The sequence below is a fragment of the Pteropus vampyrus genome, unplaced genomic scaffold, assembly GCF_000151845.1.
Source record: "Pteropus vampyrus isolate Shadow unplaced genomic scaffold, Pvam_2.0 Scaffold214, whole genome shotgun sequence".
Taxonomy (NCBI): domain Eukaryota; kingdom Metazoa; phylum Chordata; class Mammalia; order Chiroptera; family Pteropodidae; genus Pteropus; species Pteropus vampyrus.
The window spans coordinates 841,514-863,518 of record NW_011888995.1 but is presented as its reverse complement, the minus strand read 5'-3'; the positions used below and the strand labels follow the sequence as shown (position 1 = coordinate 863,518).

The 22,005-nt window shown below is 53.4% G+C and overlaps 2 protein-coding genes across 2 annotated transcripts in view; both read left to right on the top strand.

Annotated features, from left to right (window-relative positions):
• MX2 (MX dynamin like GTPase 2) overlaps nt 1-7,424 on the top strand; it is a 32,713-nt gene extending 25,289 nt beyond the window's left edge. The window contains exons 12-17 of the mRNA XM_023538202.1: nt 473-595; nt 888-1,029; nt 1,765-1,923; nt 2,353-2,429; nt 4,198-4,440; nt 5,463-7,424. Coding sequence (XP_023393970.1) covers nt 473-595; nt 888-1,029; nt 1,765-1,923; nt 2,353-2,429; nt 4,198-4,440; nt 5,463-5,693 — 975 coding nt within the window. The 3' untranslated portion in view covers nt 5,694-7,424. The remainder of the gene's footprint in view (nt 1-472; nt 596-887; nt 1,030-1,764; nt 1,924-2,352; nt 2,430-4,197; nt 4,441-5,462) is intronic.
• Nucleotides 7,425-12,494: 5,070 nt separating this feature from the next.
• MX1 (MX dynamin like GTPase 1) overlaps nt 12,495-22,005 on the top strand; it is a 24,137-nt gene continuing 14,626 nt past the window's right edge. Inside the window, exons 1-8 of the mRNA XM_023538201.1 lie at nt 12,495-12,645; nt 14,450-14,528; nt 15,216-15,356; nt 16,295-16,487; nt 17,449-17,586; nt 18,362-18,516; nt 19,170-19,308; nt 20,002-20,369. Coding sequence (XP_023393969.1) covers nt 15,237-15,356; nt 16,295-16,487; nt 17,449-17,586; nt 18,362-18,516; nt 19,170-19,308; nt 20,002-20,369 — 1,113 coding nt within the window. The 5' untranslated portion in view covers nt 12,495-12,645; nt 14,450-14,528; nt 15,216-15,236. The remainder of the gene's footprint in view (nt 12,646-14,449; nt 14,529-15,215; nt 15,357-16,294; nt 16,488-17,448; nt 17,587-18,361; nt 18,517-19,169; nt 19,309-20,001; nt 20,370-22,005) is intronic.

Here is a 22,005-nt window from a genome sequence, read left to right as displayed (position 1 = left end):
TCCACGGGGCCGTTCCCCGTCCTTCCTCCTCCTCGTCCTTCCTCGATCGGTTATGCCCGCACCCCGCCTGTACCCCGCCTGACGCCGACAGCCAAGACACGTGCTCCACCAGAGCATCATTGATCAGCTTGTAACCCTCAAATTATCACCGTCGGAACATGTTGCTGAAGAAAGTTTACATTGTGGTCGCATGTACTTGTTCTCAAAATACAAAGCACCAAGCCAAACCAACAAAAAGCAAAAGCATGGTGTGAGCCCAGACCCCTGCAGCAGCCTGTCGCATACCCCCAGGGCGTGCGAGGCCCTGCCCCCGGCCCCTCGCCAGGCCTTCGAAGCCACCAGCTTCACACGACAGGAAGAATTCTGCATCCCCTCGGACGCCTTCCCATGGGCCCTGTCCCTACCCCCAACCCTCTGTCTGGCTGCTAATTTCAAACTGTAGAGTTTCATCGTTTGCCATCATTATTTTCAGAAATCGCTCCCGTTATTGGAAAGTCAAATAAGGGAATGCCACCAGAGTGCGACAGACGAGCTGCGCCAGTGTGGGGAGCACATCCCCAGCAGTGACAGCGACAAAATGTTCTTTCTGATTGAGGTGAGGACTGGGGACTGACGCCCCGTGACACTCAGGCGCGGGAACTGGCCTCTGCAGCACCGGGTCCCTGCAGATGGCCGCAGCCTTCCTGGTGACCCTCTGCTACGGGAGGTGGCCTGCGCTTCGCCGCCTGGGTCCCGCCGGGACCTCTGCTCTGTCTCCCTCCGTCCCACCTGGGAGATGAGGTGGCGGGAAGGGGGGCGCCTCCAAACCCCAACGCCACACGCCACTGCCCCGGGTCCCCGCTCCTCTGTGGCTGCGGCACAGATTGAAGACTTAATCTCGTTTTCAGAAAATTAAAATGTTTAATCGGGACATTGAGAAGCTAGTAGAAGGAGAGGAAGTCGTAAAGGAGAAAGAGACTCGCTTATACAACAAACTCAGAGAGGAGTTTAAAGCCTGGGTCCTGGTCCTCGCAGCCAACACCCAAAAAGGTAAGTCCCGAGACAGCGCCCGAAAGCAGAGTCCCGTACACCAAGATCGAGAGCTACTTCCCGCTCACGGAAAGCGAGCAAAGAGCCGGGCCCCTCGGTGATCCACACCCGCCCCCGCCACCGGCACAGAGCGCCCCCACCTCTCCGGCTTCCTCCTCACCCCGTTTCCCCTTCTCTTCACCCCTCATCCAAGACCCAATGAGAACGTGCTTGCCCCGCCTGGCAGAGTTCCACCTGCCGTTCTGCCCCTGCCCAGATGCAGTGGGGCACATGCGTGTGTGTGTGCGCGTGCGCATGCCCGTGCGTGTGCGAGATGCCTCTGCTCTCTTTGGTACTCGATAAAAACAGCACTGGTCACTAGGTTGTCTCCCCTGCGTTCTGGCTGTACCCTTGAGCAACCTGTAAATCGACAAGAATGTGCAGCTCTCTATTTTCATTGAGCTGATCACATTCTTCTCTACCAACTAGAAACACTACACTTCTCTCTCGGGGTAACAACTCTCAACTGAAATTTTTATAGAATAAAATTTTTGTTTCTTGAAAGTCATTGTCAGAACCATGGTTTTTTGGTTTTGTTTTGTTTTGTTTTTTAATTATGAAAGAACTCCACTTAGAAACGTTGCCTTAGGGTACAGCGGGTAAACAAGACCTAAAAAAAAAAAAAAAAAAAAAAAAAAGGTCTGTGAAATGATTAGAATTCACTCTGGTGGTTTGGTGGTTTGTCTTATATTGTAGTTAAAAATACGGTTCACCAAGAAATTTCAAAATACGAAAAGCAGTATCGCGGCAAAGAGCTTCCGGGGTTTGTCAACTACAAGACATTCGAGATCATCGTGCAGCAGTACCTGCAGCAGCTGGTGGACCCCGCCCTGGAAATGCTGCAGAAGGCTGTCGGTGAGGGTCCTGCCCTGAGCCCCCTGCCCCGCCCCCCGCCCCCGCGTCTCAGGGCCTCCGAGAGCCAGACAGGAATGGAGTTTTCAAACACAGCCTGCACACCTGCTTGGCCATTGTTTTCTGAGGCGGGGAGTGGGCGAGAGCATCTAATCAGACCTCCCCGCTCCACGCAGCTGTGTGAGGAATAGGCCGATGCCAGCCCCGGGGCGAGCACGCGCCCCATGGAAGAACAGGGAGTTGATGGGACCTGCCCAGGGTGGATTTCATGTCTCCCCAGGACTACGGATCATCCCCTTCTTCTCTCTCAGTCTGTCAATCTGGGGAGCTTGTCCTTAGCATAGCGTCATGGATCCTGATTTCTCCTCTGTGTCTTTAACTCATTTGATCTCTGCTTGCATTTTACCGATGTTTTGTTTTTCATCTGGTTAGAAATCGTCCGGCAAACTTTCGTCGACACAGCCAGAAACCATTTTGGCGAATTTTCCAACCTTAATAAAACAGTCCAGGTAAGCACCTGCAGTTTATCTGTTGGCCGCCTGCTCTGCTGGCCGATCCGAGTCTCACCTTCGAAAGAAGGTGGATCTGCGCTGTCACTTGGAAGCGCGAGGCCGGGTGACAGCCGCAGGCGTGCTGGCCTGGCGGCTCCAGCGGCTTCCGCTCTTTCGATTCTGCTCAGGAGTTAGTGGCCCTTCTGGGGGGTAGTGACACGCAGCACGTGCGCTTGCTCGCTCTCCCGCATAATCTTCTTCAGCATGGCAGGACGCGCCTGGACATGTGACTGTCCCCAGTGACTGGGTGGTGTTCTGGATCTTTTTCTAGCACAGAAGACAGTATTTCTTGTCCTCGTCCAACACTTTTATAAGTCTGACTTAAAAATAGTGCCACAGCTCTGTGGGTTTCCATTCGGCAACTTAGCGAGGCCCCCTGAGCCGCAGACTCAGTAAAGGGAAGAGAGGGCTTCCGCCTCCCACCTGGGCTCCAGGTAGAAATGGTCCTCTGCCCAGGGCTCGGCTGTGGGTCAGAATCTCATTCCACACCTCCTTCAGGTGAGCAGGGAGAAGCAGTTCCGTCATTTCCCCACTAAGTGACTTGTTTCCTCCTTCCGCCTCGTTTGCCAGTTGGCGAAAACCACGGCTTCGACTTCGCGGGGGCTGTGTGTCCGAGTCCTCTGAGTCCTGGGGTGCCTCGGCACGGGCTGGGTGGCGTGCCTGGTCCTGATGGCCATGTGTCCAGGTCGGCAGCTGCCAAGTGCGCGCCGTCCTTCCTGGTCTCGGAGGTTGCTCCCCTGGGTCCCCTGTGTTCTTGACGGCGGGGCTCCCCAGCACGCCCGGGGCACAGAAACTCCTGGGCACAGGCCGCTCTGGACCAAGGGACTCCAGCACCCGCCAGGGCCTCCGCCCCTTGGTGTGGTCCTCGGACAGCTAAGGAGCCTCAGCGCTGCTCCGTGTACCACACGGGGGCTCCTGGAGCCCTCCAAGGCCACCAGCCCAGATACACCCCTCCACCATTATACTCCTGGGTGTCTTCAGAGCCAGTGCTCTTGTCACCTCCCGTGTCACTCGCCTCAGAAGTGATACGCCGGCCATTTCTGCTCTCGGGCCCCAAACCTGTGAGGGGGGCTTGAGACAAAATTATTTTTTGCCACATACACTCCGAAACGGGAGAAAAACCAGGCCCCGTGACTCACAGGCAAGCGCTCTCTCTCTCTCTCTCTCTCTCTCTCTCTCTCTCTCTCTCTCTCTCTCCACCATCTCTGCCTTCAGCATTCAAAAGTCTGTCTGAAACTCAAAAGCCAAGAAGCGACTTTTCTCCACCGCCATGAGTACCTTTCCCAGAATGCCTTTGACTGTGTGGGACTCACGGGATTTGGGGGGAGCGAAGATGCCAAGCTCTTCCCCCACCGTGCTCATTGACGCGTTGGCACCGGAGCTTGGGGCTTGGGAGTTAAGCCAGCTAGAGAGAGGGGAGCGAGGACTTAAAAGTGGAAACAAACCACAATTATAGGGGCAGAAAGACGGTGATGTGGGAGGAAATGGGGGGTCAGGGCAGAGGAAGAATGGGCGGGAGACGAGCTCGGACGGGCACGTGCAAGGGACTGCCAGGGACAGCAGCGAAGGGCGGCGTGGGGGCCTTCTCCAAATCACCACGTAAAGTCTTAGGCTCCTCCGACCCGAGCTCATTTTTAATTCTGTGCTCAACACAGTAGGACATCCTCAGGCGTTTAGACCCCAGAGCGGGCAGCAGCAATTCTGTTTCTCTTTCGTATCCAACCAGAGCAGGATCGAAGAAATAAAAATCAAACGGGCGGAAACCGCGGACTCCGTGATCCGCCTGCAGTTCAGGATGGAGCAGCAGGTCTACTGTCAAGACCAGATTTACAGCAGGCTTCTGGAAAAGGCCCGAGAAGACGCGAATTCGCTTGGCAAGACTGCCTCGTTGCAATTTCCTTTATCGAATGACGTGGCTTCGGTTTCCTCCATCACTGAAATCGGGGTGCACCTGAATGCCTACTTCTTGGTGAGTGCGGGCGCCCGGGGGAGCGCAGCGAGGCGGGTGCCAGCTCGTGTGCCAGCTCGTGTGCCAGCCGGCGCTGTCTCGATGGCGGTGTGCTGGCCGAGCCGGGCCGCTGTTGTGTGTTCAACCCCTTCGGCTCTGATCAACTGCTCATCCATTATCTCATCTATAATTTTACACTAACCCTGTCGAGACGCTTCAGTAACTTGTCCCCAAATCAAGGGCTTTGTGTGGCAAAGCCCAACCTCAAAATTAACCCCAGCTCCAAAGGTCTTTAGAGTGTGTGCTGCCCACGATGTGCAAAGTTACGGTGATCAGAATACAGCGGAAGGCAGCAGGCTCTAACCTTACGGGTCAGGACTCAGCCGCTTGTGTGGTTCAGAAGGCACTGGGCTCTCGAAGTACCTGACACTCACCAGCTTCTCAAAAACGAGAATGAAATTCCCTCCCCTAGATGTGGTGTCGCGGTCAGCTTCGTGGCTCCTAACCCTCACCCAGTGTGGACGAAAGCGCGGGGGCACACAGAGGGAAGATGGCTTTGAAATCGCAAGGAAGCCTGACCCTGAAGCCTGTCCTTAATCGGAACAGAAAGCACAGCCACCCAGGTGTGGCGTCCAGTTGCCAGGCAAACTCCAGGTGCTGGGAGAGAGAGCACGAGGCGGGCGCTGAGGCAGGTCCCAGAGGAAAGCCAAGGGGTCACCGGGCCAGGAGGTCTCTGTGGGCAGGTGGAGTGGGGGTCCGGGGATGGAGCTCCAGAGAAGGCTGGGATGCCCAGAATGTGCTTTGGGTTTCCTGGACATCCGGGTGGGCTCTAGTGCCCGAGGGAATAAGTACCTGGGCATTGAAATTGGGCAACCCGGACAGAACCTCCCCGTGTTTTGACACGGGACACTAGAGTGAGGTGGGCAGGACCACCAGGATATAGCAAGGCTACCACGCGTGCCTGCAGAACCCCAAGGCTTCTCTCTGCAACCACAGACCTCGGGTGAGATCCCTCCAGCTCACCTTCTCGCCCCTTCTTCCAGGAAACCAGCAACCGCCTGGCCAACCAGATCCCGTTCATCATCCAGTATTTTATGCTCCAAGAGAATAGCGACTATCTGCAGAAGGCCATGATGCAGATGTTGCAAGAGAGGGAGCATTACACGTGGCTGCTGCAGGAGCAGAGCGAGACGGCCGCCAAGAGGCAGTTCCTCAAGGAGAAGATCTACCGGCTCACCCAGGCTCGGCGCGCGCTCTACAAATTCTCCTGCTAAAGTGGGGGTGGGGGCGAGTGGAGGGGGCGGCGGATGGGGAGGGGTGCCAGCCCCTCCCGGTTTGGCCAGCCTCCTCCGCTGTGTTCATCTCCATGCTGCACTGTACTGCGGTCAGCTCCAGAATCCACATCTGAAGTCCATATGCTCTGCGAGCTGTCCCCTCCACCTCCCTGAGGAGGTGGCTCTCCGGTCCCCGGACGGCGCTCTTAAACACGGTCCTTGTTCTTCGTTAATTTGTCTCCCCTGACGCATCGCAGTACGAGACCCCGGAGAAGCGAGGCGGTATTAAATTCTTCTTTTGTATTTCCGGAGCCTCGCCTGGCGCATAGTCGCCACTCGGCAAAGTGATCTGTCATTGAAGAAATGAATGGTGGCGATTACCTGAGCCTACGGCTTAAATCCAGACTTCGGTCATTTGGGATGGTGTCCCTGAGCTGGTCACTTTCAGGTGAATTTGGCCATGCCACCTGCTGTGACTGTGTTTCCCACCCCCGCTCCCCTGGAGGAACGGGTCTGAATGATACCATTTTTAATTTGTACTGTTTCGCTGGTTTCCTGTTCCCCATTATGTTAAGTCTTGAAGGGCAATTTAATAAGGAAAAACATTTTTTCAGAAAAAATAGGGAGCTTCAGACCAGTGTTAATCTCTAGATTGGAGGATTATGGTTAATTTTATTTTCTTCATGCCAAGCAATACCTACCTCACAGGAACTTTAGGAAGATTAGGCGAAACCATTTCTGCAAACTACCCGTCCCAAAGCAGGTGTTCAAAAATGCCGACAATCTCTCCCTCCATCCAAGACCTCGTCTTCCCTTTGTCTTTGGGTCTGTAGATCAGCCCTCGCTCCTGAAGATCTTCCGGCCGACTCTTATGTTTGGTTCTTTGATACTTTTTGGATCAATTTTTGCATATGGTGTTAGGTAGGAGTCTAATTTCATTCTTTTGCATGTGGATATTCCGTTTCTCCAGACCCGCTTGTCGAAAACACCGTCCTTTCCCCGTAGGCCTGGGCACCCTCGTCAAAAAACGTTTGACCGTACGTATGAGGGTTTATTTCCAGGCTCCGGTCCTGTTCCATTGGTCTGTATGTCTGTCTGTAGCCGGCCCCACACCGTTTTGATGAGTGTAGCTCTGGAGTGTTTTGAAATCAGGAAGTATGAGTCCTTCAGCTTTGTTCTTTGTCAGGATTGTTCTGGGGTCCCTTAAGATGCCATGTGAACTTTAGGATTTTGTTGTTGTTGTTGTTACATATATCTCTGCAAATAAATATCACTGGGACTTTGCTAGGAATTGCATTAAATCTATAGATCGCTTTGGATAGTATTTGTGTTCTGACAATATTAAGTCTTCCAGTCCACGACAATATTGTCTTTCCATTTACTTATGTCTATTTTAATTTCTCTAAGCAATTTTTTTTTTTGTAGTTTTCACTGTACAAGTCTTTCCTTTCCTTGGTCAATTCCTAAGTATTTTATTCCTCCAGAGGCTATTGCGGATGTGGCTGTCGTATTAATTTTCTTTTCGGATTATTCACTGTTAGTCTATAGAAATGCTACTGATTGTTTTTTTAAATTCAGCTTTTCCTCCTTGTTTTGCGAGTTAAGTCACAAGCACAGACAATAGCAGAACTGAGGAGAAGCGGCGAGTCTCTTCAAATTGTAAATACTGCGGTGAAAAGGAAATCTGAGAAAAATAAAGTCTGATACTTATTATCTGTTCCATAAAGCGAATATTCGAAGCTTTTCCTGAACGTTCGATGCGTTTCTCGCATGCGTGCACGTGCTCACAGCCTGAGTGGGATCTTCTCTTTTATCACGTCAGAACTGACCCAAAAGCCAGGTTTGGGGTGTCCCCAGTGTATGAGTGCCTGGGGGCGGCCGTAACGACGTGCCACAAACAGGGTGGCTTAAGACAACAGAAGTTTGCTCGCTCGCTCGCAGTCTGGAGGTCAGAAGTCTGACATGGAGGCGTCGGCGGGGTTGGCTCCTCGCGGAGCTCTGAGGGGGAGCCGTGCCAGGCTGACCCCGCTGCCGGAGGCTCCAGCGCCTCTCCCCGTTCCTGGGCGGGCAGCTGCATCGCTCTGCTCTCTGCCTCCATCTTCACCTAGTGTTCTCTGTGTCTCCTTACGTCAAACCTCCTTCTCCTTTGTCTTTGAAAGACATCGGAGCATCGGATTAAAAGCGCTCCCTACCCCGGGAGGATCTCATCTCAAGAGCCTTAACTTGATATCTGCAAAGACGTGACTTCCAAATAAGGTCTCATTTACAAGTCCCTGGGAGTCTCAGACCCTCATTAGCACAGCAGGTCAGAGCATGGAGCTGGGTAGACGGCCCACGTTCCACTGGAACGGGCTAACTGCTGCATAAACACCTACGGTGACCCTGGCGTACCACAGGCCAAGCGTTTTCCTCCCTCCCATCACGGCTGGCCAAAGCAGGCCAGCTGTCCCCGGCCACCAAGTTACCGCGCCGTCACGCGGGCCTTGAGCTTCCACCGGACCCTGTGTGTCAGAGAGAGTGGAGGGGACTGCCAGCCAGCTTTCCCAGGACCCAGGCCAGGGAACGGTGTCCATCACTTCCTCCCACGTTCTATGGGCAGATCTCGGGCCTGTGGCCACACTTAACTGCAAGGCAGGCTGGGAAATGTGGTCTAGCTAAGCAGACAGGAGGGAGAGGGAACAGGATTTGGGCATCGCCACACCTGTCCCTCCGACACAGACATGTTTCCTGCTCTTCCTTCTTCTCCCAATGCCGCTGGTCCCGGGGCAATCCTTCGAGGAGCGCTGGTCTATGTCACAACCATAGAGAAGAAAACGAAGCAGGGCGAATGACACCTGGCCCTGGACTGGCCCTCGGGGCTGGAGGGAGGGGGCGCTGGGCTGGCCAGATGGCCACAGGCGTGGGCACATTATCTCTGTGGCTCCGGGCTGCCCGGCCATCAGGCGTCCCCCTCCTCGCGCAGGGCCCCCTCCTCCCCGCAGCGCCCCGCTCCTCGGGGAAGCGCGGGGCACCAGCAGAGCTGCGTGCGGACAGCTCCGTTTGTCTCAGCCGCAGCGAGACCGGAGAAGCTCCTCCGGGCCCCGCCCCTTCTCCGGGCCCCGCCCCCTCCTCCGGCCCGCCCCTCCCGGGCCCCGCCCCGCCCCTTCCTGGTTCCGCCCCTTCATCCAGGCCCCGCCCCTGCTCCGGCTGACTTCTCTTTCTGTGAATCTGAGAGAAGAAACTGAAACCGAATCTGAATGAACAGAAAAGAAAAAAGAGGGGAGACAGGGAGGAGACTGCGAAGGAAACCGAGAGAGAGGCTTAGGGAAACTCTCTGGAGGTCCCCTGAGGACCACGGCTGCAGGACCAGGGCCAGCCCTCCGACTCATCATTCATTCATTCTAGTAACACTGAAACACCGTGAGGGCCACTGTGCTGTATTCAAGTGCAACAGCAAACACCATGGACCTGCCCCCAGCCCCCCCCCCCCACCGCCCCCTTTGACAGCCTGGTGGCAGAACGGGCGTTCAGAGTCACAGAGGCCAAGGCAGTGTGATGAGGCTGGGGGAGGGGCGAAGCGTGGGGCTCCCGGGGAGCGAGCCCACTAGGCCTGGAGAAGGGTGGTAGCAAGGAGGGTCTTAGCAAGGAGGGTCTTACATCCCAGCAACGGACTTGCGCACCACGCTGAGCAGTTTGGAACGCTCGGCCCTGTAGCGTTTAAATCGGCTGCAGCCCTCTTCCCACAGATATTTGAGGAAACGGCCAGTTTTGGAGGTAGGGAGCGAGGCCTGGAAGCTGCCCCCCCATTGCTTTCCATTAATGCCAGCTCCGGTCTCCGTGTCAAGTCTAGGCCAGGCCAGGCAGGTGACAAGAGGGCTGGACAAGGACCAGAGAGACCTGGAGACCCCTGGGCCCCTGTGACTGCACAGACAGAAGGAGCCGGGGTCGGTGTGGCTGCTCGGCCACTAATATGCTTCCCTACGGATGCTGTGTGTTTGCCGGATCCATTTTAATGGAGAGAGGAGACAAATTAAGGAGGGCAGGACGGGGCTGTGCTGGGCACCTCGGTGCAGGTAAATTCAACCCATGCTTAATGAGCACCTACGGTTGGTAGGTGGTGGGCACTGGAAGGACATAAGGTTGCTAAGATCTCAACCTTGCCTTTGGGGAGGTGCCAGCTCATCAAGGAGGTAGCCACACACCCCACTCTTCAGAATGTCCATCTGAAAGGAACTACATCTTAGCCTGAGCTAAGCTGGGGGTGGGGGTGGGGGGCGGGAGAGGCCTGATCCAGGCTTGTAAGGAGCTCCCAGGGGCAGCTGCATAGACAGGGACATCGGAGTTGGGACTTCGCAGGGGAGCCTGATGTCTCCGGGAGTCCGTGGGGAAAAGACTGGCCAGCAGAAGTGGGATAGCGATGGTAAGAGGGGTGTCGATTCTGCGGGACAAACCACAAGGCCTAAGAATGTGAAAGTTGTTTGAGAACACAGAGCAACCAATGTTTCTTTGACAAAGAAGGGATCAGCGGCATCGCGCATGGAAGATTCCTGAGGACAGGCGCGGCATCCCGTCAGTTTCAGCACCAGGAGGTGCCACAAGTGCTTGGGATAAAAACCTAGATTACCATCACGGCTCTCCCTGAAGGGACCCAGCAGCAGCCTAACTCCTCGGCCTCAGTCTCCCCATCTGTAAAATGGCTTGATAGTCTCCCTGCCCTCCTAGAGTGGTTGAGAAGATGAGTTATTCTCTCCGGCCAGTACCTAAGACACATGATGGTTCAGTGTGTGAGAGCTATTACTTCATTATTACTGAATTACATCCCAGACAAGCCCCGGGGCTGTTTAGGGCACTACCACGTCATGAGCATGAGCCGTTAAAAATGGTGAGGTGCCCAAGGCCTGGGAACGGGCTAGCGGGTGTGGGAAGTGCCCGGGGCACTTGCATCTGCTGGGAGTGGGTGGCTCCTTGGATTTGGTGCCTGGGCACCTCGCTCACCTTCGCCTAGGCCTGGCTCTGGGCAGGCTGCGGCTAGGTCTGAATCGTTGGGCAGAGCCTCCTGCAGTCGGGCGAAGCAGCGCCACACTCCAGTGCTCCGAGTGAAGTCTTGGGTCCTTCCTGCCTTGCTCGCACCTCTCCCTGGATTTGGGCGGCGCTTTTACTCTTTCGGAAAGCCCTAGTCCAGCCTGCTCCCTGCCTCCCAGGAAACGGCTTCCCCCTTCTTTATAACTAGGAAGTAACCCTGAGGGCGTAGAGGGGACCACAGTTTGGGCACCCTGAAGCCGCTTTGGGGGTATTGATTTTAAGCTTGTTAATTAAGAAACAAAAGATTCAGAAAGAACCTCTGACCCGCCCTCCTTTCCCGCCCAAGAGATTCAGACAGAAAAACCTGCTCAGGAAGGGTCTCTGAGGCTGCGCGCCTGAGCCCGAACAGCCCCTCTGAATTCAGTGTGGCGAACAGGAGGGCTTCCGCAGGGGCCGGTCGGCTGCGAACCCCACGTCCCACGTCCCACCGTTCCTGGGTCGCCGGGCAAGAACGTCCCTGCCCTGTGTGTTCTCTCTTCCCCCGGACGACCGTCCGTAAGTCGCCCATTCTCACTTCTAAGTGAGAATCTAAGGCCCCGCCCCTCTCTCTTTTCTCCTTTGTCCAAAATGTCACATGTACCAACGTCGCCTCCCTGCCTGGACTGTCCACGCTCGTGTGAAATCGCCAGGCGCGTGTTCTGGAATTTGATTTTCTCCTGTGACTCCGTCTCTGGTATTTCGATTATTAGTCCAGCTAGAAGAATTTAGACGGTGGAAGGAAACATCAATTTTTTTTATCCCCCTCAGAGAAGTATATTATTTATTTTTTTAACCCCCCCACTCCCCACAGGTGAGTGGTCCAAAAAAGATTTCATTTCTTACTGGGCCAGCGTGTGCTCTCCCTTCAGGCCATCCTGCGTGGGTTTGCCCAGACCCCAGCAACGGACCTGCAGAGCAAGGCAGACCTCCAGAGGAGGTGCGGGGGGGCGCTGTGCTGTGGGACTGTCTCCCACTCTCCTGAGAGAGGCCATGTTGAATTTGGTCCCATCCAGGCTTTTCCAGACCCCCAAGTCTTGGAGCTGGGCGCGGTTTGGGGCTTTTGAGTGGGGCGAGGGCAACCCTTCCTTATCACAGAGATGTTTTGGGAGGGGGGGAGGTGTCGTCGAGCACTCTGAGCTGAGCCGAGGAGAATATAGACATCGTGCGCCCTGCCAAAGGGAAGTGTTACCCAGGCTCAGAGTCCCCACAGGGAAGGCTCCTCTTGGGTCCCTATGACCTCGGCCCCCACCTTCCACTCATTTCCACCCCCAGAGAAGTCATATGAGCCAGGGAGGCTTGCGATGGACAAGGAGAACTGGGCGAGGAGGAGGCCGATGTGGGTCCGCACGGGTAGCGGGAGATGGGGAGCTGCAATTAACATAAGAATGTTCGAGAATCTTTGCTGGTGCTTGAATGACTCCAGTGAACCTCCAGCAAGAATTCAAGACCCCCGGTGGTTGTCGTTGCATCTGTTCGGGGGACCAGGCTGAAGCGGCCCCGAGCTCCCGGCATCCTTCAGCTTTGGAAGGATGACTCGAGGCTTTGGGAGCAGCGGTGCTCAGCCTGGCACCGGAACCACCAGAATCCCGGTGGCCCGGCCCAGCGCCGCGGGCGGTTTCGGACTCAGCAGGTCTGGAGTAGGGTCGGAGAATCTGCCCTTCCCGAAAGCCTCGTGGGATGCGGGTGATCTGGGAGCGGCGCGCCCTCGGGGTGTCTCGGGCCGGCCGCAGCTCCGCGGGGCGCACCGGAGCGCAGGCGCAGAATTCGGTTTCGTTTCTGCGGCCCCTGGGCCTCGCCCATCTGTCTCCTACGAGTTTCATTTCCCGGCGGCCGCAGGCAGAAGGCGGGGCGGGGCCAGGCGCGGCATAAAGCCGGCGACGGCGCGCGGCGGCGGGGTGCTGGCAGGAGACAGGTGAGTGTCGCGCTCCCGGGTCCGCGCGCCGTCCAGCCGCGGGGGGATCGGACGGGGCCGTCTGGGCAGCTGGCTGCAGAGACGGGTGCTCGGGGTGTGGGCATTTCGGGGCTAGTCATAGTAAATAATAATAATAGCAATAAAAATAATGACGATTTCGTGGCTGGGCGCAGATTCTACCGCAGACCCACAGGCTGCGGAGGCCCCCCCTCCCCCGGGTGGCTCATCACAAACCGGCGTCTTCACTGCTTGAGGAGGCGGGAAGGTGTTGGGGATGGGAGCCAAGGGGCTCTCCGAGGAAGCTGGTTAAGGGGTGAGCGCTGAGAAAGTTTCTCGTCCACTGCTGCGTGGTTCTCGAGCCCACCCCAAACGCTGACCGTCGCTTTATATCAGTTTAGATATCCTAACTGATTGCAAACCGGACCAGTCAACAGTCCGCAGGGTTCCTTGGAGGACAAACGGTCTTCACTGATCGTGCAGAATACCAGGCGGTCGGATGCAAGAGTCCCTGTGAGGAAGCTCTGGGTACCCGAGTGGGCAGAGCTTCCTGGTGGGGGAGACGAGGCATGCGCAGGAGTGCCCTGCGCGGCGTACCCCACACCAGGGCACAGGGGAGTGTCCGCGACTCCCCCCGCCCCCCAGCTTGAGCAGCAGGGTGCCACTGAATGGGGCTGGCTCAGCCTCCTGGGTCCGTAGTCGTCTGCGGGGATGGGGGGAGGCAGAACAGTCCCTGGGGGCTGACGGAAGGAAGCCAGTAGCCGCTGAGACCCGAGCTGTGCGCGTGGGATTCTCAGAATCATTTGGTCGGATTCATAGCCAAGTTTTGTTGGAAACAGGATCAAGTCGTCAGTCCCAAAGGGCGCCTGAAATGTCTAGCCTTGTCACCTTTCTACTTTAGAGCGCAGGTGCTGGCCAGGAAGTTCCCCCACTCCTCCTGAGGTGACACTCCCCCCCCCATTCCTTCCTGGCTTCCCTGCGCCCCACCTCCCAACACTTAGCTCAGCGAGGACCTCAGAGAGCATTAGGGCTGAGTGCAGACGTTCTTCCTTTTAGTCATCAAACATTTAAAGGTCTGGGCTTTTGGAAAGGAAAACACTTTCAAGAGAAAAACTAAATGTAAGTCCCACGAGATGATCTTTAAAATTATGTTGGGTGTGGGGGCTAGAAAAACATACTTTTTCTTCCACCCTCTAAGTTGTTCTAGCTGGGCTAATAATCAAATTAACAGACGGATTAACAGGAGAAAATCAAATTTTTAGTACATGTGCATGGGTAATTCCCATAAACATGCAAATTCCAGCCAGCACGGCAACATTGGGTACCTATGACATTTTGGACAAAGGAGAAAAGTGGGGGTCGGGGGTTAGGGAATAAATTTCCAGATTGCCGAATTCCAAACAGTACTCTTTAAAACATTGCCTTTCAAAATTGCCTTTCCTCCTACTTTACAAAGAAAGGCACGCACCTCTGCAACTTTTTGCTTTTTTTACCTTGTCCTTTCAACTGCGTATTGAGAAAGACTATGAAACTCTTAGACGAGGTCTATCAAAAGGAAGCGCAGAGCATCAGAAAAAGCTGTTAAGCCAGGCAGTAAATTTACAGCGAGACTCTCTGCCTTATCCAAATCTGTCTTAAAATTAAAATACGCAAGATCGACAAGAAGGAGTCTGGGAACTATGAATGGGCTTGGAAGCAGGAGGTCCCCCGTGCATTCCGTGCGTGCACCGTGGTCAGCAGCTGAGTGAGCGCTCTCGGTTATTTGCCCCGGTTTTGGTCTAATTTGTATGTTTTACTTTGTTTCAAGGAAGCGTAAGAGAACAGCTCTGCATTTCCATCCAACTCATCAGCGTTGCATCGTCAAGTAAAAAGAAGGTGTATTAGAGGTATATAGGTGCCTTAAATTTTTTTATAGCATTTCTTTTAAATCATAGGAGAAACATCGTTATTTACTTTTATCCAAGACTATTAGACTTGCGGTCCCAGAAACAATTTTTCATGAATTTGAAATAATGCATACATATTTTTTGATGCTGACAAGTATGATAAAGTGGTCAATTAAATACTTTCAAAAATAAAGTAAATGACATTTAGATAAACTTACGCGGGGGAAATGGAATGAAAATATGAAATCGAGGATCAAAAGGAGCAGAGTAAACGACTTGGTGTTCCTACATTTTTTTAAACTATAGGTTTGGATATTAAATTACCATAATATTTAGATTCCCTTGGCTACATTGGAAAACATCCTCTGATAATTTTATTCTTAAAAATTATTTTTTAAAAAAATGCATCAGATATTTCATTTTTCGCTGCTAAATTTATGACGGAAAAATTTTTGATGTTGCACCTGAAATCGCGACAGGAAATACCTAGTTGAAACAATCGGCTGGGTTCTGGAAGCATGCTCGTGAGTTCTGCCGAGCCGGGATCCGGCCTTCGTCTTCATTTGAGATTTGCTCCCTTGGGTCCTCTTGTCATTTCTTTTTCAGTTAGTAAAGAGTGGTGGGTTTGTCCATGATCGGATGTACCCGGTTCCAACCTGTGTTGACCCTGGTCTGCTTGGTTTTCAGCTGAACCGATAAGGGAAGAAGATGAGTCTTCCTACGGTGAAGAGGAGTCCTCTTAAAGGGAAAGTCAAAAATCATAACTCGGCCTCTGCGTCCAGTCCTCGGGTACCAGATGCTAAGGTGTCTGAGGAGAATCTGAAAAAAGTAAGTTGTTGCCTGAAAATCAGTATCCATGTGTCTGTGAGCTGTGTCCATTTGAAGGCCTGCTGTCTCACCCCGCCTGAGGCAAAATGGCGATGCAGAATCTGCGGCCCGAGTCCTTCTTTCAGCTGAATGGAGACGGTGTGCCTCAGCTGATGCTGCTTGGTGTGCGACTTTGGCCTGGAAAACCAAGCAAGATGCTGATCGGCTCCCGTAGGTATTGGCCTGGGCCCTTGGCCCGCGGAGCCCTGTTACCACGTGCCCAGGTCACGGTTCAGTCCCGAGCTGCAACCCTCTGAATGTTGTCATGACATTCCCTCACAGAGAAGCCACATGGTCTTTCTTTTTCCCAGAATCCAGACATATTTTTGGTGGGAACCAAACTTGGCTTCTAGAATCTATGCAACCTGAATTTGATCTGAAAGCTGACACTTTTAGCTGTATGATCCAATCGTTGCAGAAATGTTGCAAAAATCAGACGGCGGGGCGGGGCAGAAACCAAGCGGCACTGGGAGAGTCGGAGAACTCAGGTTTATTATGCCAGCGGTCCCAGAGGAGCTAGTGCTCTGAAGATCTGGACCCCGAGCTCAGATGCGACTTCGCTTATATAGAGCTGAGTTGGCATGGGCCGATTAGTTAATTTGTCCTCAGATGGTTACAAAGCGCAGGGGTTGCTATGGGTTACAGGCAGGTACATTTGCTGATTAGACAGAACAAGCAAAAGGGAGAATGAGTCTTTAGTTAATTTCGAGGTCACCCTGCCCCACGGCCTCTGCGGCAGGCACGTCTACGGAAGCAGAGCCAAGAGCTGGTTATATGGTTAGTCTTTTGAGTGAAAATCCTCTTCACGACAACCTGTACGAGACCAGTCGACGCTGTCCCTTTCGGATGGAACGTGACCTAAAGGCCATGACAGAACTCTCCGATTCTGCCTCCTCCAGGACCCCGAGAGCAGCCTGTGCAGCTACTACGAGGAGAAAATCCGCCCCTGCATCGACCTCATCGACTCTCTGCGGGCCCTGGGCGTGGAGCAGGACCTGGCCCTGCCCGCCATCGCGGTCATCGGGGACCAGAGCTCGGGCAAGAGCTCCGTGCTGGAGGCCCTGTCGGGCGTCGCCCTGCCCAGAGGCAGCGGTAAGCACCCGGCCCCTGGGCTATCAGCTCTGCCGCCTTAACGGAAGACCACAGACCGGTGGCTTAAGCAGCAGAGCTTTATTTCTCACAGATCTGGAGGCTAGAAGTCAGCAGATGGCCAGCCTCTCGCCGTGTCCTCACACGGCCTTTTCTGGATGAGCTCACATCTGGTGTCTTCTTTTTATAAGGGCACCAGCCACATTGGTCAGGGCCCACCCTGTGACCTCAGTTAATCTTAGTTACCTCTTTCAAAGGCTCTGCCTCCAAATGCAGTCACACTGGGGGCTAGGACTGCAACATATCCATTTTGATGGGGACACAGTTCAGTCCATAACACCCTCTCATCACACGCTTCCGTGTGGGCTGTGTGTAACCTGCAGTTTGTGGAAGGTCTGGAGTCAATGCATTTGGGTCTCTAGCTCGGAAGCACGTGCGCGTGGGTATCTTTTCTGAGCCCCCTTCCCGAGAGCTTAGGAGGTAAAGATTGGCTGGTGGCCCTGTTTGAGCTACAAGGCCAAGGATATCAGTGAGGGCTCGCAGGAAGTGGACAGATCTGGATGGGCCTTGAAATGGGTGTTGGAGGTGGAAGATGGGTGTGACCGAGAAGGAGCTTGCAGGAAGGTGGCCTGGCAGGGGCAGTGTGCCTTCCTGGCAGAGGGGGGTTGACCGCGAGGGGAACGTGGAGAATGTTTGTACAAGTTTGGGGTTTTCTCGTTGCTGTTTACCTCCTGAGCTGATCGCGGAACACTGGCATGAAGTGAGAAGCTTAAAATGGTGGCTTGCAAACGTTAGGGAGCCCCAAAGCGGCTCAGACGCATATTCACGATGCATCAGAACATCCGCGGGCGAGGCCGGAACTCCTGCAGTATGTGTGGTCTCCCCGATTGTATCGAGTTTTGAGAACCACCATCTGGGACTTGTAAGAGCAGAGTGTAGCACTGACGTGGACGTGGCCTCCTAGGTATCGTGACGAGGTGTCCTCTGGTGCTGAAGCTGAGAAAACTGAGGGACGGGGACGAATGGAAAGGCAAAGTCAGTTACCAGGACCAGGAGATTGAGATGTCAGATGCTTCGGAGGTGGAAGAGGAAATCAGGAAAGGTAAACACCCATGTCCATTGTCTTCGCCCATTTGGAGGTCTGATGAACTGTGTGAAGTGGTTGGGGTCGGCCTGGCATTGATTCCTCTTCCTCTTTTCTGGGCTTGGCCCTTGAGAACCAGCCCCTCCCCTTGCTCCATCCCCCATCCCTCCATCCGTCATCCCCGCCCCGCCCCCCCTCCCCACCTGCACGTCAGACCCCGGCTGCCTGCATTCTCTCTTTTCTCATCAAGACCAGTGCTTTTGGGCAGAATCTGACCTCGATCATTTACTGCTTAGTATATACGTATCTGAGAATGACGCGAATTTTAAAATCGAAAGCTTGTCTCCAAGTATCAAGCATCTGTTTCCTATTCGAGGCCATCCTTATCCTGATGGAAGAGGAATTGGAGGGGTGGGGGTGGGGGTGGCGGGAGCTTTTCCTCCAGAAGCAGAATGGATGTGTTTACATAATCCTTGCTTCGGCTAATTCACGGCAGATCTCACTAAATGCAAATCACAGAGATCATCGGGTTGATCCGAAACATCCAAAGGGAAAAATAACATCTGAAGGACAGAAAGACCAAGGAGTGACAGTGGCTACGAAGCGTGTTTGAGATGAATAAATAACTTCTCGTTATCGACTTTCATTTCTTCCCAGCATGCCACATAATTAAGCTCGGATCATTCTGGAGTTACAAAAGTGGCTGGTCGGTTTCACTTTCAGAGGATTTATCAGAACGAGACACTTTTACCCAAAGTGCTGATTGTTTTCTCTTTTGTTCCCTCTTCTGTAGCCCAGGATGTCATTGCTGGGGTAGGAATGGACATCAGCCATGAGCTGATCAACCTGGAGATCAGCTCCCCTCACGTCCCAGACCTGACCCTCATCGACCTCCCCGGCATCACCAGGGTGGCCCTGGGCAATCAGCCAGCTGACATTGGGTTTCAGGTGAAACTTCGGCTCCATCCTGCCCTTGGTCTGGGGGGATGGGTGGGACATGGGGGCTGCATTAGGGCACAAATGAATTCAGGGCTGAGTTTGAAGGGTGGATATATAAGAAGCGTGAGTGGGAAATTTGGAGAGCATGGTGGTTGCAATCTCCTCGGAGTCAGCCGGAGACGTCTCTGGAGAGAGGGAGGCAAACAGGCAAAATCAGAAATACGTTTTGTACGCTTTGTGTTTTATACGGTGACTCATCTTTGGTTATTGTCACATTTTGTATTAGGAAGTCTATTAGGAACTTGTGGCGAGAGCTCAGAGCATTAGAAACGACATAATGATACTTTCATATCGGCGACTCAATCGATGGGTTAAAGGTTCAGGGACCAGTCAAGCTATTCTTGTGGCATCTTGTTTTTCATTGTGACCATCAAGTTTAAGGTTTCAGGAAATACGAGTGAGTGAAAACCTCATGGTTTTCCCTGACCGCAGGGCTGTTTCCTCATGGGGAACTCGGCTACTCATAACTCTGTCTTGGAAAGTGCCACCAGGCTTCCTTCTGCAGGCTTACTTCTGCGGGGACTGCCCCGAAGACTCTGAACCTGAGCAAGTGCAAGGTCACGATCTTTCTAACTCTCACACCCGCTCGTTTTTTTTTACAGATCAAGAGACTCATCAAGAAGTACATCCTTAAGCAGCAGACGATCAACTTGGTGGTGGTGCCCAGTAACGTGGACATCGCCACCACGGAGGCCTTGAGCATGGCTCAGGAGGTGGACCCCGACGGAGACAGGACCATAGGTAAGAAGAGGGGAAACCCCGAAAACGGCAGGTGGTTAGACAGTGGGAAAATGTCTCTTGAATCCAAATGGCTGTTCCTTGGCACACACACAGGGCGAGGGGCCTGCACCCAGCAGACGAGAACTGATAAGGTGCCAGGTTTGGTGCCCGCTGAGTCCCGATGATGTGGGTCACGTTGACTCTTGTTGGCCACAAGTTGGCCCGTAACCTTTGTCTACCTGATTAGGAAAGGCATGGTGGGTTCGGGGGGCAGAGCAAAACCGGAAAACAGTTAGCAATGCATTTGAGGCGGAAAGAGATGAAGGACACTGTGCCACGTGCCACTACGTGGATGAACTTTGAAGACATTACACTAAGTGGAATAAATCAGATACGAGAAAAACAAACACGGCACGATTTCACTTATACGAGGTCCCTCCCTACAGCAGTCAGATTCATATGCACGAAGTCGGGTGGTGGTGCCAGGGGCCTGGCACGGAGACGGGGAGTTACTCTTTAATGGGGACAGAGTGTCAGTCGGGAAGATGGAAACTTCTGTGCCTTCCACCTGGGGTTCTACGAGCCCTACTATCTGCCCTCAGGCAAGGGTAGGGGCAAGCCGGTGGCCGGGGATTGCCGAGGGATGGGCCGTCCCTCATTTCTCGCTCCGGCGAGGCCATGTGCGTTCTCCAAGTGAAAGGCCGTGGTCCGCAGGAATCCTGACGAAGCCCGACCTGGTGGACAAAGGCACCGAAAACAAGGTCGTCGACGTGGTGCGGAACCTGGTCTGCCACCTGAAGAAGGGCTACATGATCGTCAAGTGCAGGGGCCAGCAGGACATCCAGGACCAGCTGAGCCTGGCCGAGGCTCTGCAGAAAGAGAAGGCCTTCTTCGAGGACCATCCACATTTCAGGTACGCCCAGCTCCGCTTTTCCAAGGTCAAAGGCAAACTAAGGACTTCCAGCCTGCCCGGGGAAGACTGTTGCAGATATTGGGGTACACGTGTGATGTGTTTGCTCCCTGACGGTGCCACAGAATTTGCCTGGAAGAATAAAAGAGGAGTTCACGATTATGGCGAAAAATTTTAAAAGATCAAATTAAGGAGGGGACCTGCTCTAATAATTTAAATACTATGGTGCCAGAACCATAATAAAAACGTAAATGTGACAGAATGAGAAAAGTGTAGAAAACCCAGAAATAGACCCAGATACATATATTGGATTGGTGATAAATGTAGCATTTCAAATCCAGGGGCTATATCAGTTCGATTCTCAATCAGTGGCATTGAGGAAATTATTGAGGAGAAGAAGGAGGGGAGAAAAAATGAGGAGAAAAAGTTAAATTGTGCCTTTTCTTAACACATTACACCAAAATAAATATCAGTTGAAGTTTAAAATTAAATACAGAGAAGAAGCCACAAGCATCCCAGAAGGAAAAGTGGGTGGAGCATTTATCATCCCGGGATAAAGATCTTTCTAACCTTAGAGCCAAAGGTGACATTTTTTTTTTAAAAAGAAAAGACTGATAAATTGGTTGGCTTTAAAATAAAGAGCAGGTGCAGAGTTGGCGGGAAGGGAGGAGGCTGGCTCTTCGCCTGTGCCGGGAGGCGAGCTGGCACAGCCTCTGCTCGGTGCTCCGGTACTGGGCCAGCAGGTCTCAGCACAGGTGCGTCCCCAGGGTGCAGAGTTCCAGCTCGGGGAGCTGCACCCACACAAGTAATCAGAGGTGTGTACGGTGACGTCTGCTGGAGGACGTTCGGCATGGATCTGCTTATAATTGTGTATTTGTGATTGTGTAAACCAGAGTAAGCGCTCACGGTGTTTGCAGCCATTAGAGTGCCAATGAGATGCTCTGTGAGCTGTGAAGCGAGGCCCCGTACGTGCACACGTGTGTGTGTGTGTGTGTGTGCGCGCGTGTGCGTGTGCGTGCGCGCTTGTGTGGGCAGAGCCCCAGGGACGCTGTTAGCATCAGCACAGCCAGTTCTGTCAGAGGGCTGTGGAGAAGCTTATTCGGAGTTGACAGGTGTATGAACTGTTGCTTGCACACTGCCGGGTACTGCAGTGCTATACGCAAGTGCCCATCGATAGATGGATGGAAAAGCAACATGTGGTCCATCCATGCGATGGAGTATCAGCCTGAAGAAGGAAGGACATTCTGACGCCGGCTGCCACATGGATGAACTTCGAGGCCATTACGCTCGGTGACATAAGCCGGTCACAAAAAGACCGTACTGTGTGATTCCACTTATACGAGGTCCCTAAAGGAGTCAGATTCATAGGGACAGAATGTAGAAGGATGGGTGCCAGGAGCTGGGGGAGGGGGAATAGGGAGCGAGTGTTTAATGGGGACAGAGTTTCAGTTGGGGAAGATGAAAATGTTCTGGAGGTGGCTGGTGGTGACAGCCGCAGAATGATGCGAACGTGCTTAACGCCACTGAACCCTAAACATGCTTAAAATGATAAATTTTATGTGGTGTCTATTGTATAACAATTAGACACGTTGACGGGTGCGGAAACTGACTTAGATGTGCGTGTCCTGTCGCAAATGGGCATGTCAGCTCACGCTTCCCGGGCTTTTATCCTAAAAAGTCCTTTAAAATGTTGAAACCCTGTCATAACTCACCCCGTGAACACAGATTTGGGTCGAGTGAGAAGACAGTTTGGCTTCCTTCCTCCCAGTCACGGCTTCTGCTCTCTGGGGGGAGAGTGTGAACCCAGC